This window comes from Trachemys scripta, chromosome 10 (genome assembly GCF_013100865.1).
Source record: "Trachemys scripta elegans isolate TJP31775 chromosome 10, CAS_Tse_1.0, whole genome shotgun sequence".
Classification (NCBI taxonomy): domain Eukaryota; kingdom Metazoa; phylum Chordata; order Testudines; family Emydidae; genus Trachemys; species Trachemys scripta.
In genome coordinates, this window is record NC_048307.1 from 69,381,839 (window position 1) to 69,394,275 (window position 12,437).

General features: G+C 44.7%; 1 protein-coding gene across 1 annotated transcript in view; it reads left to right on the forward strand.

Moving 5' to 3' along the window:
* Positions 1–9,773: 9,773 nt before the first annotated feature.
* MESD (mesoderm development LRP chaperone) overlaps positions 9,774–12,437 on the forward strand; it is a 16,696-nt gene continuing 14,032 nt past the window's right edge. The window contains exon 1 of the mRNA XM_034784256.1: positions 9,774–9,985. Within this exon, the coding sequence (XP_034640147.1) occupies positions 9,815–9,985 (171 nt within the window). The 5' untranslated portion in view covers positions 9,774–9,814. The remainder of the gene's footprint in view (positions 9,986–12,437) is intronic.

Below are 12,437 nucleotides of genomic sequence, written 5' to 3' on the forward strand. Positions count from 1 at the left end.
GTATGACCGTGACCTAGCCATGTGATTTGGTTTATTGCTAATCATAGAGCTGGGAGAATTTGTTTAGTGTGTCCTCTAATTTCTATACTAGGACATGCATAAATCTCTTGAGGCATCTGCTACTGAATTCTTCCCACTGATGTGCTGCATCAGTGCCTCTGTACGCGCCATATATTCTGCACCACAAGCCAGATAGAGCACAAGCATTGTAGACACAGATTTCGATTGATCTTGCGACAGATTTGTTTGCTCAGATTTTCAGCAGTTGACTCAGTGCCCTATTGGCCTTTTTGACTCACCTGATCATTTTTATCTGAGAGTGGTGCGAGCAGGATGAACAACAATTCTGAGAGCAATTATGTTAGCAGGATGCACACCGTTATAAAAAAAAAAAAAAGTGTGGCTGCAGAGCTGGTGGGGTGTATTTTGGGTGTGTCCAGAATATGGCAGTTCTTCACCCCTCGATGCACCCTCTCTTCATAGTGACAATGGTGGTTATTATAGCAGTTTTAGGGAAGGTCATAATTTGGGTCTAAACAACGTCTTATTTTAAAATAAAGTTAAGACAGATTCTCAACAGGTATTAATAGGCTTAGCTCCAGTGACTTTAGTGGAGCTACACCAATTTACACTAGCTAAAGATCTGGTCCTTACATTTTTAGGATCCAATATAGATGTATTTACATTGTTTAATATTAAACTTTTAAATGACTCAGTAGTGTCTTTATTAGCTCGTTAGAAAGATCTTTACAAAGAGAGCCTCTGCAGATCTGCTGGGCTCCACAGCTGCAGAGTTCAAAGAGTAACTCTAGGACATTTTTTAATAGGCTGTCCAACAAACTGGTAAACAAAGATACCATACTTCCTATTTTGTGCTTCCTAGCTTGATTATCAGACATGGAAATCAGGTGGCAATGCTTGACTTTCAAGAGATTCCACTGAGTATGTCTGAGGGTCAAACCACTCTTGAGGCTAAAAATTGCTTGCATTGCTACATTGGAAGGGATTTAAAATGTTTTTTAATATGGATTAGCAGTGCGTGGGAGGCTGACTTGTGTGAGCTCTTCTCTTTGGCCACTTTCATGCTTCTCTTTCCTTGTGCTTAATAAAACAAAAATGAAAAGCTTTAATTAGTTGGGTGGAGTTTTGTTTCCTGAATCTTTCGATCACGTTATAAAGTTAATTTCTCTAGATCAGCTTGGACTTCCATATTGCAGAAACTTGAACTTTTTTATTGCTTAATAGAAATGTTGTGAAAGAAAGACTGATTTGTCAGTGTGACAGATATGGAGATGCTATTTAATAATCTAAGAATACTTGTAACAATTTGATGAATTGTTCCCTGGTCAGTGAGGGGAAGGTATTATATATTAGAGTATAGCTTATAAGATTTTCCTGATTGAAAGCACTCAGCTAGTTTAATAGGGGGCTATGGGAAGAAGAAATAGGAAGGCAACATAATGGCTCCCCAGATAAGTAACCTCTGACCAAACACTTGAGGTGGCAATTACAAGACAATGGCACCAGGAGCCAGATTGAAATTACACAGCTGTTTTGCCAGGCTGGGAAGTAGAGATCAAAATGACATTAACAGTTAAAAAGCCCTTTTCAGGAGAAGACAGGAGTGTGTGTGTGCGTGAGAGAGAGAGGATTGTCAGAAAGACAGGCTAACTGACACAGAGAGAGGGTCTACAGAGCAATCTGAAAGAAATTGGATCTTCCTAGATCCAGGAAATGGTAAGCCTTAGGGAAACACAGGCAAACGTGTAGACTGCTTTCTTGTTTTTAAGATCTGTTTTCTTTTAAATACTTTGATTCTAAATAAATAAAACTTTACTTTAAGAAAGCTGTCTAGTCACTGGTTACAACTGTCATTGCTCCCTGAGGGAACACAGTGCCAGGGTCAGAGCCCACGTCAGACCTGCCGAAGTAATCATGGTTGATACACCAGGGACTACAACTCAAAGCCTGTTTTGAGAGCAGGAGAATCCCATGATTTCATCCCAAGAGACATGATAGCCCAAGTCCTGAGACCTGGATTGGGGGTGCACTCAAAAAGACCAGGAGGAGTCAGAGACGCAGTTAAACTGGTAACTGTGACAGTCAGCAAAATACAAATAACACAAATGTTATATCTTTGCACAAATTTTATTTTTTCATATTTTAAAATAATTTTATGTCTTTAGTTTTTGGCATAGTAGCGGTGTTCTTTTTTTTTTTTTTTTAAAGACCTGATTTTTCACATTTTGAGCAACGTTAGTTTCACACTTATAATCAAAAGTTCTATATGTGACATAAGAAAAATACAATTAAATAAAAATACCAGTTTCTCCCCACTGTTAGTGTGGGTCTTTCACACAGCAACAGAGAAGAGAAAAATATTTAATTAAAAAGAAAATGTAGCTATAAAACTGCTCTGCCACTCTTTGGAAAGCTGCAGCATACATTTTCTATGCTGGCCCAATCTGAGAGCTCTAATGGCCTCCACCTCATGTTTCCATCTTCCCTCCCTACAAGCTATTTCATGAAGCTAGCATCTAGGGCTAGGCAGAGGGCAAAGTGGCTTCTTGTGGCCTCTCTCTTCTCTTCGTACACTCAAACATGGCCAGACACAATCTAGCATGCTTGTAGACACAGACTGGTTTGAAATTTCAAAGCACTTTATAGAGTTGTGAATACCAGATTGATAAGAATGGTCCAACATAAATAGGAATCCCAGACCTTCCCTTAAAACCCTTAGGTCTGTTTTTGTTAAGATCAAAAGTGTTCTGTACAAAATGTGCAGAGGCCCACCCTTCCTGGATTGCACTTTTGGTAAATGGGTTGTGTCCTGCAGCTGTACAGCTCTGAAAGTTTTTTTTTTTTTTTTTAAATGTATATCATCAGACTGCTTTAATAGATGTTTTTCACGTGATCACCGCAGGAATTCCCCAATCCTACAATCTCCCCACATTGTGTGTGTTCTGTAAGGAGAGCTGCTAATAATTAGATGTACCTCATTCTGGCACCTTAACTCCCATTGAGTAGTAACTTACTCTGCAAGTCGTCGTACTAAAAATCAGTGGGACTCCTTGCAAAGTAAGGTACTATTTACTCTGAGTAAGAGTGCCAGAACTGGACTGTAAATAACCTAAAACCAAACTGAGACTCTAAAATTAATTTAACTTGGAATGGGAAATTAGACTACAAATGGAGACCCTAGGGGAGATGCATGAGTCTCATCCAACATTCATTTCCTAACATGACATCTGAATCTATGTGATCAATATGTAGGTATAATCAGTGAAAATTTGCAGTTCAAATCAAAACAAATTTTACAGTGAGACTAACATCAACATGGATATTCTACAGCATTGTAGAGATTAAAGATAACAATGTCTAGCCCTACTGGAGCAGACTGAATAATGCAGCACTCGGACAGAATTTATATCCGTGGAATTTGTGCCAGTTGGTGAAACCAATGGATTCCAGCAATATAACTGGCACAGCACTTCCCCAAAAGCTCAGTTTAGTCAGTCCGGATGCAGTTAATTCATAGTGTCATTATATACAGAAAATACATGACTGTGTATGTATGTGTATGGTTAATTGTAAAGATATGGCCAAGTCTAAACTCCAGATCAGTGTAGCCCTGAATTTTGGAGAAGTCAGTGTCTGAATCAGAGCTTCATGGCTGGCTCAGACTATGACCTAGATCCTAACCAGGAGAAGTTTGGATTCAGTCCTGAATTTTGCAGCTTCAGCCTATATCTGGGCTCTGGCTAGCTGTTCTCTAAACCTAACCAATCTACTTAGTGTGTATTCTCACTTCATGAGTGAAATGGATTCAAGGCTCCTGTCATGATACTGAGGTCATGTCTACACTACAAACTTTTGCTGCTGCAAGTCATATTGGCCATCACCGTTTATTGCTTGTGTGCATGCATACTTGGCTCCCCGTGCTGATGTCTTTTAGGATCTTTTGGTGTCTTTTAGGATGTTTTGGCAATACATGGTGGGTCAGAAATGTGCAGGGGGGACTGGGAGCAAGAGGTTAACTTCCCAGCAAGCAACTTTCTCCATCCCATAACATCATCCGTATCCAATAATTAAAAAAAAACACACACACACATCCATGTGACCCTGCTTGTTGTCCACCATCTCTAACAGAAGCTCACAGCTCTGAACTATTATCATGAGCATTGCAAGCACAGGATGCATGATCCTCCAGCATTGCTGTGGAACATAGTGAAAACCAATTCAAGATTGTGGGTAACATTCACAGAGCAGCTGCAGATCATGGAGTGCTGCTTCTGGGCCTCAGATACGATCACAGACTCCTGGGATTGCATTGTAATGCAGATTTTGGCCGACAAGCAGTGACTGCAAAACTTTCAGATGCACAACTTCCAAGGCCACAATCCTGGATCTATATGCCAAACTCATCTCAGCCCTCCAGCTCAGGGACACCAGAATCAGAGCTGCATTGACAATAGAGAATTGAGTGGTAACTGCACTGTGGAAACTTGTAATTTTGGATTGATTCTGTTCAGTGGGAAAACTTTCTGGAAGTGGAAAATCCACTGTGGGGGCCATTAAAAGTCTCCTGTTATGCAGCACTGTGACTCTTGGCAATGCAGGACATAGTGGATGGAGTTGCAGCAACGTGGTTCCTGAACTGCAGTGGAGCAACAGGCAGCACATGTATCCCTATTTTGGCACTGGACCAGCTTGCCACAGAGAATGGCAACAAAAAGGGTTACTTTTCTATGATTATGCAAGCACTGGTGTATCACCGGCAATGCTTCACCCACATCAGTGTTGGCGGTCAGGGAAGGTGCAGGATGCTTGCATCTTTAAGAACACAGGACTGCTCAGAAAGCTGCAAGCCAGGACTTCCTTTTCCAACCAGTGGATTAACATTGGTAATGTTGAATTGATAATGGTGATCCTGGTGGACGCAGTCTGCCCTTGCTTCCCTGGCTCATAAAGCCATATACTTGCCACGACAGCACCAAAGAAAGATTCAATGACCAGCTCAGCAGGGGCAGAATGACAGTTGAATGTACTTTTGGTAGAATGAAGGAATGCTGGCACTGTTTACTCAGAAGACTGGATATCAATGAAAAAAATATCCCAATGGTTATAGCTACCTGTTGTGTCCAGCACGGTATCTTGTGGAGCAAAGGGGAGAAAGCTATCTGCTGAGTTCAAACAGCCTGACACAAGGGCTATTAGAAAAGCTCAGTGCAAAGCTATAGGGCTCAGGGAGGCTTTGAAGGAGCACTTTAACAGCAAGCCACAGTAATGTGTTATGGTGGACTGTGATCTACCTGGCCCTGCAGTTTTGAGGGTGATTAGGAATTGTGTGGTGCTTGGTGTACATCTATGAATATATCACTGTCAATGCACCTATTCATTTTGTGATACTCACTGTACATTTAGGATTATTACACTGTTTGTCACTGATCCTATGAGTTGTCATACTGTACAACAGGGGTAGGCAACCTATGGCACATGTGCCAAAGGCGGTACGCGAGCTGATTTTCAGTGGCACTCACACTGCCTGGGTCCTGGCCACCGGTCCGGGGGGCTCTGCATTTTAATTTAATTTTAAATGAAGCTTCTTAAACATTTTAAAAACCTTATTTACTTTACATACAACAATCATTTAGTTATATATTCTAGACTTATAGAAAGAGACCTTCTAAAAACGTTAAAATGTATGACTGGCACGCAAAACCTTAAATTAGAGTGAATAAATGAAGACTCGGCACACCACTTCTGAAAGGCTGCCGACCCCTGCTGTACAATAAATTGTAAATGGGGGCTTTCAGTACTACCCGGCATTCTGTAGCACATGGAACAGAACTTAACAAGGGGAAACATCCATTTTGGGGACACCCCTACAGCAAGCATGGCTCTCACTGGTCAATATGTGTGAAGCTGTGGTTGTCCTAACTGTCCCCCAGTATGGAGTGAGAGGGATGCAACCCCTGATGCCACATGGAATATTGAGGGGGATGTAGGGAGGTGCTAAAATTGTGTTATCCAGGGATTGCGAAGGGGGGCGAGCCTGTGATTGTTGAACCTGTAGGTCCACAAGAGTCTGCAGCATCTGTGTTTGCTGCTGGAAAAGCCCCATTATGTCCTGGTGAATCTCCCTCTCCTTTTCCTGTTGGAACTCCTGGGCCTCTCTCATGTCCACTCTTTCCTTCGCCATATAGTCTGCAATATTCATCCTCCAGGCCCTCTGCTCATGGTCTGATGAATCACTGGCTTGTAGGATCTTGCTCAACATGTCATCTCAAGACCTCTTCTTTCTCCTCCATATCTGGCTCAGGCATTCCAGGAGGTGTGGAGGGGGAACCCCTCAAGGCCACTACAGCAGCACCTACAGACAAAACACAGAGGGGTACCATTGTCAGTACAGTCACAATGGAAAGTGAAAATTAAGATTCAGAACTCCCTTCTCTTGCTCCCCTAAAGTTTTATGCTTATTAACAAGACATGCCTATTGACGCTTTGCATGGCACCAGTCACAGTACCAGCCATGGTAAGTATGGCCCGCTAGGGATGAAGGAAATGAGGAAAGAATGTTCAAACTGCATGAAACTATGAGTATAGGGCAATGGCATTGATTACTGGCACCATTTTCCACAAGCAGTGGTGATTTTAGCAGATATCTCACTTCTGAGTGTAACAAAGGTACAGAAAGCACAGCTGCTGCTGGCATCCCGAAGCCACCCAGACTCATATTCTGCTAGCCTGTTTATTGCAATGGTGCCTTCCGGAGTTATTGCCGACTGGCGTGGGAAAGCATCCTACCATGGAGGAAAAAATAAGGCTGCCATCCTTAGGAACCTTTGTGAAAGGATTGCCGAGAACATGAATGTTTCAAAGATCTTTCAGGATTCAAGGGGCATCCTTGTGTATATAAATGAACTGCTCCGTATCCCTCCCCCCCCCTCGCCTAAATCTACAGGGAAATAGAATGCAGATAACAACTCTACCTTTGTTGTACTGCTATCTTTTCTAGTACAAATTAACAAAATGTCGATAGCTGCGTCCTGTTAAGTTGGGAACACCATTATTGTAATGGGAACTACTCGTGTACACTTAGCTCAAACTTCCTTCCCTGCATCAAGCTCACCTGTGCTCGACTGACTGGACTGCGGTGGAGTCTCAAACAGGTCCTGGCTTGCAACATAACTGGACCCCCAGTTGCATGTCCTCCAACTACTACTTCTTCCTCCTTCTCCTAATATTTATCCAACAGCAGGAGCAGCGGGCCAAAGCACTGGCGGCGTGGTGAGCCCTAGGCTGCGTGGGAGGGGGGACAGCAGGGGAGGGGGCGGGGGCTAGCCTCCCTGGCCAGGAGCTCACGGGCCAGGCAGGACAGTCCTGCGGGCTGTAGTTTGCCCACCTCTGTTCTATGGTATATATTTAGGATTGCATTATTCTTGTTTTCCATGAGTATCACTGGGGTAGGAAGAACCATAAAGCTCACAAACATTCCCGTTGCTAAGGCCCTGATCCTGCAAATGGCATCATGCAAGCCATAATTGATTTGAGTGAGGTTCTTTACACACGGAGCCAGTTGTAAGATCCTAGCCTCGTATAAGAAACGCTCCTTTCCCTGAAATTCAGAATACAACATACAAAAACTTTAGTATATTTAGAAGGAATGCATAATATTGTACACTGTAGGATATTCAGAACCATCTGCTCACCTGACTCATACAAGTAGTTCCATTTAGGTAAAGTGAACTACTCATGTGAGTAAGGCAAGCAGAAACTTGTATGTGCAATAGGAGCACCAGAAGACAAAGTAAAGAGGGGTTTTTTGTTTTGTTTTTTTTTCAGGGAAAATGTGTTATTAGAGACAATATATCAAATTAGAAACTTAGTGGTATGTATTTTTTTATTTGCATACACCAAAATCAGAGACAGAGATCCAGTTTTCTAAACTTTGAATATTTAGTCTGTAAATGTGAACGTTTTCAGTGAATGTAAACATCTTCCAGCAGTAAGAATGTTACCAGAATCATCTTTAATAAAAGCAACATTAACTATGGCAATCTGATATACCAGACCAGATATTAGATACAGTGCCAAATCCTTGAACAAATATGTTAATTAATAATTTATGGAACAGCTTTGTGAAATGGCAGCTAATTAAAACACTGATTTGGTTACTGTTCATTTAATAAGCTAGAGGAATAGGCTTATGGTTTAACAGCTTCCTCTTTCTTCTGCACATTTGTAGTAAAAATGTTAGAAAATGATAACAGATTATATGGTTTTTACAGCCCTAGCTGAGCACACCTTGGCAGACCAAGGCGGCTGTAACTAGGGTGACCAGATAGCAAGTGTGAAAAATCGGGACAGGGGGTCGGGGTAATAGGCATCTATAAGAAAAAGCCCCGAATATCCGGACTGTCCCTATAAAATTGGGACATCTGGTCACCCTAGCTGTAACAGACCCAAGCCTTGGATCGCATGGGCTCTTAGATTTGTTGGGTCTGGAACAGAGGCCAGTCACTGCCTTAAACTCCAGACTTCTGGGCATACACTCAGGCACATCCTCTATCCAGCTTCCTTTCCTGTGATATGGACTCCAGTCCAGCTGCCAAGGTCCTGAAAGCAGTGCTGGGTGCTGGCCCTCTCCAAGCTGCCTTAGAAGCTATGGCCGCTCATGGTTTCACCCTTCAGAGACTACATGGCAGTTAAAGCAAGTCCTCTGCTACAACTGCATGAGATCTCTGGGACAATTCCAAAAGCCAGAGGATCTCCAACACTGGGAGCCAATCCTTACAGCATGGACTAAACACATCTGCAGTATTGCCAACTCTCATGCTTTTGTCATGAGTCTCATGATAATTATTGTAAAAGCAGCAAAGAGTCCTGTGGCACCTTATAGACTAACAGCTGTATTGGAGCATGAGCTTTTGTGGGTGAATACCCACTTCGTCGGATGCATTTATCCGACGAAGTGGGTATTCACCCACGAAAACTCATGCTCCAATACGTCTGTTAGTCTATAAGGTGCCACAGGACTCTTTGTCGCTTTTACAGATCCAGACTAACATGGCTACCCCTCTGATACATGATAATTATTGTTTTCTTTAAAGCCCCAGCTCCTGGAATCAAGTGGATATGTGATTTCAGCCATCCTTCTTAAAGAAAAAGTTTCTAGCCCTCATGGTTGCAGAGAAAGCTTCAAAATGTGACCTCAGTGTGTCCAAAAGGCTCAAAAAGCAGAAGGCAAATAAAAAGAACACTAAATCTATTATTTTTACCTAATCTCATGATTTTAAAGCCAATTTCAAGCTTGACTCATGACTTTTGAACATTCGGGGTTGGCAATACGGCATCCGTTCATCCTCCTGAAGGAAAGGAAAGGGGAGCAATCACTTAAAGATGTGAAAAGTTTACATTATTTTTTGAACGCTCTTTTCAAACCCAGGGTGGGTTTCAAACCTAGGGAGGGTTACGCCCAGGCAATCCCTTGGCCTCCAGGAGAGCTTGAGCTGGGCCTACGCGTGCAGAGGCTGCCCCCAGTGTCAAGCCGGGCTGGGAATGGATGTGTGACGCCTTCCTGTTAAAGGTGGGGCGGGCGGGCGGCACTTCTGGCTTTGGTCTCCCACCCCTGAGCGGTATACGGCCAGCCCCTGCTGCAGCTCCCACACACGCTGGTGGCAGCTGCTGCCCTACCCCCATCCCCCGCCCGGATCTCAGGCCGGGCCTTCGGGCAGAGGCCGAGCCGCTGTTGCCCCCGCCCCCGGAGGCAGGACTCGGAGGAGGCGCCTCCTCCCCGCGGAGCCCGGAGAAGATGGCGGCGGCCGCTAGCTGGGCCCGCCTGGGCCTGGTGCTGCTGTTGCTGGTCGCGGCCGCCGGGGCTGGCGAGCCGGAGGGGAAGCGCCGGGCCCAGCCCGCCAAGAAGAAGAAGGACATTCGGGATTACAACGATGCGGACATGGCGCGGCTGCTGGAGCAGTGGGAGGTACGGGCTGGGTCGGGGACCCGCGGCGCCCCCCGCTCAGCCCCTGAGCCCACCCCGCCGAGCTCCCCTCAGTCCCCCACCGCTCCCCGGTGTCCACGTGGCGCCCCCCGCTCAGCTTCCCGGCCCCCGCTTAGCCCTGAACTGAGTCGACATGTGCTCCCCGCTGGGGCCCCCTCTGCCGCCTCCGGGCTCCCGGCCCCGCCCAGTCCCCATCGCTCTCCGCTCCCCTCCCGCGCCACGGGGCTCCGCGCAGCTCGGGCGCGGCCGACGGGAGGGCGCGCTCCTGCCCCGAGGGGCGGCGGGACACTTCCCCAAAGCTGCTGTTGGAGCCGTGTCCGCCGGGGCGGGGAGCGCGTTGGCTAGTCCCGCCGCTGTGCGCGGGAGAACGGGCCGGGGTTCGCCTGGCAAGGAGGTGGGGGGCGAGCTGGGCTAGGGGGGTCGGGGTTCCCTTGCCGACAATGGGGTTCGGCCCTGCCGTGACATATTCCACCTCCGTCAGGTAGATGCGATAAAAGGTTGTTTGGGGGGGTTGATGGAATAGGTAGGATCCTAGTCCCCGCATGACCCCCCCTTCCCTCGTCTGCCTGAAACCCCCAGTTACAGTCTGGGATGAGTGCAAGTAACCCTGGGAGTTGGCAGTTTGAGCCCTGTCCACTTTACCATGGCCAGAACTTGATTCCCTCCCTGCTTGAGAGCTCTGCTGTGGTCAAAGCTAGTGAGCAAGTGGATAGTTACTTTGTGAGATTGTGAACAGATAAATGGTTTCTACTAGGTAGTTGTGGTGGAGAGCACAAATTAAGGTACCACATATCCTCATTTACTCAGTTCAACTAATTGTAGCCCTCTTTGTTCTCCACTGTCTCTTCCCGACTAGACTGACTTTCAAGCTAGTTACTATTTGAGGCCCCAATCTTGAGGATGTTGACAACTTCATTTATGAAACAGTAATAAGTCACCAGAACCAGATGGTATTCACCCAAGAGTTCTGAAGGAACTCAAATATGAAATAGCAGAACTACTAAGTGTGGTATGTAACCTATTGCTTAAATCAGCCTGCTACATTAGCTATCCACCAGTCAGCTGGTAAAGGCCAATTTTTAAAAAAAGGCTTCTGAGGCGCTCCTGGCAATTACAGGCTGGTAAGCCTAACTTCAGTACCAGGCAAATTGGTTGAAATTATACTAAAGGACAGCATTATCGGACACACAGATCAACACAATTAGTTGGGGAAGAGTCAACACACCTTTTGAAAAGGGAAATCATACCTCACCAATCTATTAGAATTCTTTGAGGGGGTCAGCAAACATGGACAAAGGTGATCCAGTGGATATAGTGTACTTGGACTTTCAGAAAGCCTTTGACAAGGTCCCTCACCAAGGGCTCTTAAGCAAACTAAGCAGTTATGGGCTAAGAGGGATGGATCAGTAACTGGCTAAAAGGAAACAATGGGAAGGAGTAAATGGTTATTTTTCACGATGGAGAGAGGTGAATAGCATTGTCTTCCAAGGATCTGTACTGGGGCCATTACTGTTCAAACATATTCATACGAGATCTGGAAAATGGGGTAGACGATGATGTGGCAAAGTTTGGAGATGATACAAAATTACTCAAGAGAGTTAAGTCCAAAGCTGACTGCAGCGAGTTACAAAGGGATCTCACAAAACTGAGTGGTTTGGGCAACAGAATGGCAGGTGAAATTCAGTGTTGTCAAATGCAAAGTAATGCATGCTGGAAAACATAATCCCGGCTATACATACAAAATGATGACTGCCAGATGATGGGATGGATCACTCAGTAATTGCCCGGTTCTGTTAATTCCCTTTGAAGAATCTGACATCAGCCGCTATAAGAAGAAAGGCTACTGGGCTAAATGGATCATTGGCCATACTGGGTCAGACTGTTCTTATGTTCTGTTTACTTTCCTTTATTGCCTGTTCCCTGTCTCCCCATGAGTCCTTCTGTCACTACAGTCTCTTCTATTTCTTTTCTCCCCATCTGCTGCCTTTTCTATTTGTCTCTCCCAAATGCCACAGAACCTTCTGATTCCATTCCTTCCCCTATGGTGGTTATTCAGAATGTTTTGTTCTGTTTTTGAAAGCAGCAGAGGTAAAAATATATCACTTTTATCTATACCCAGTTACACAGGGTTCCAAGTCAGAGTGTGGGAACTGGTTTTTGCATGTGCCTTTTGCACAGAAGATTTTTGCAGAGAAGAAAAAAGCCACCTGATTCTGCTGAACTGAGTATTTTTGTTGAGCAGTTTCTGGACTTCACATTCTATGAACTGGCACTAAGGCCTTGTCTACAGGAAAAAAGCATTGTATTAGAAATTGTTACCTAATATGTTTTAACTAAAATGATGTTAAAACATGATTTAACCCTTGGTTTAAAATGATGGTAATCATGACTAGCTAATATGTTTCCTTGTAGAGAGCCTTATTTTTTTAGTAAA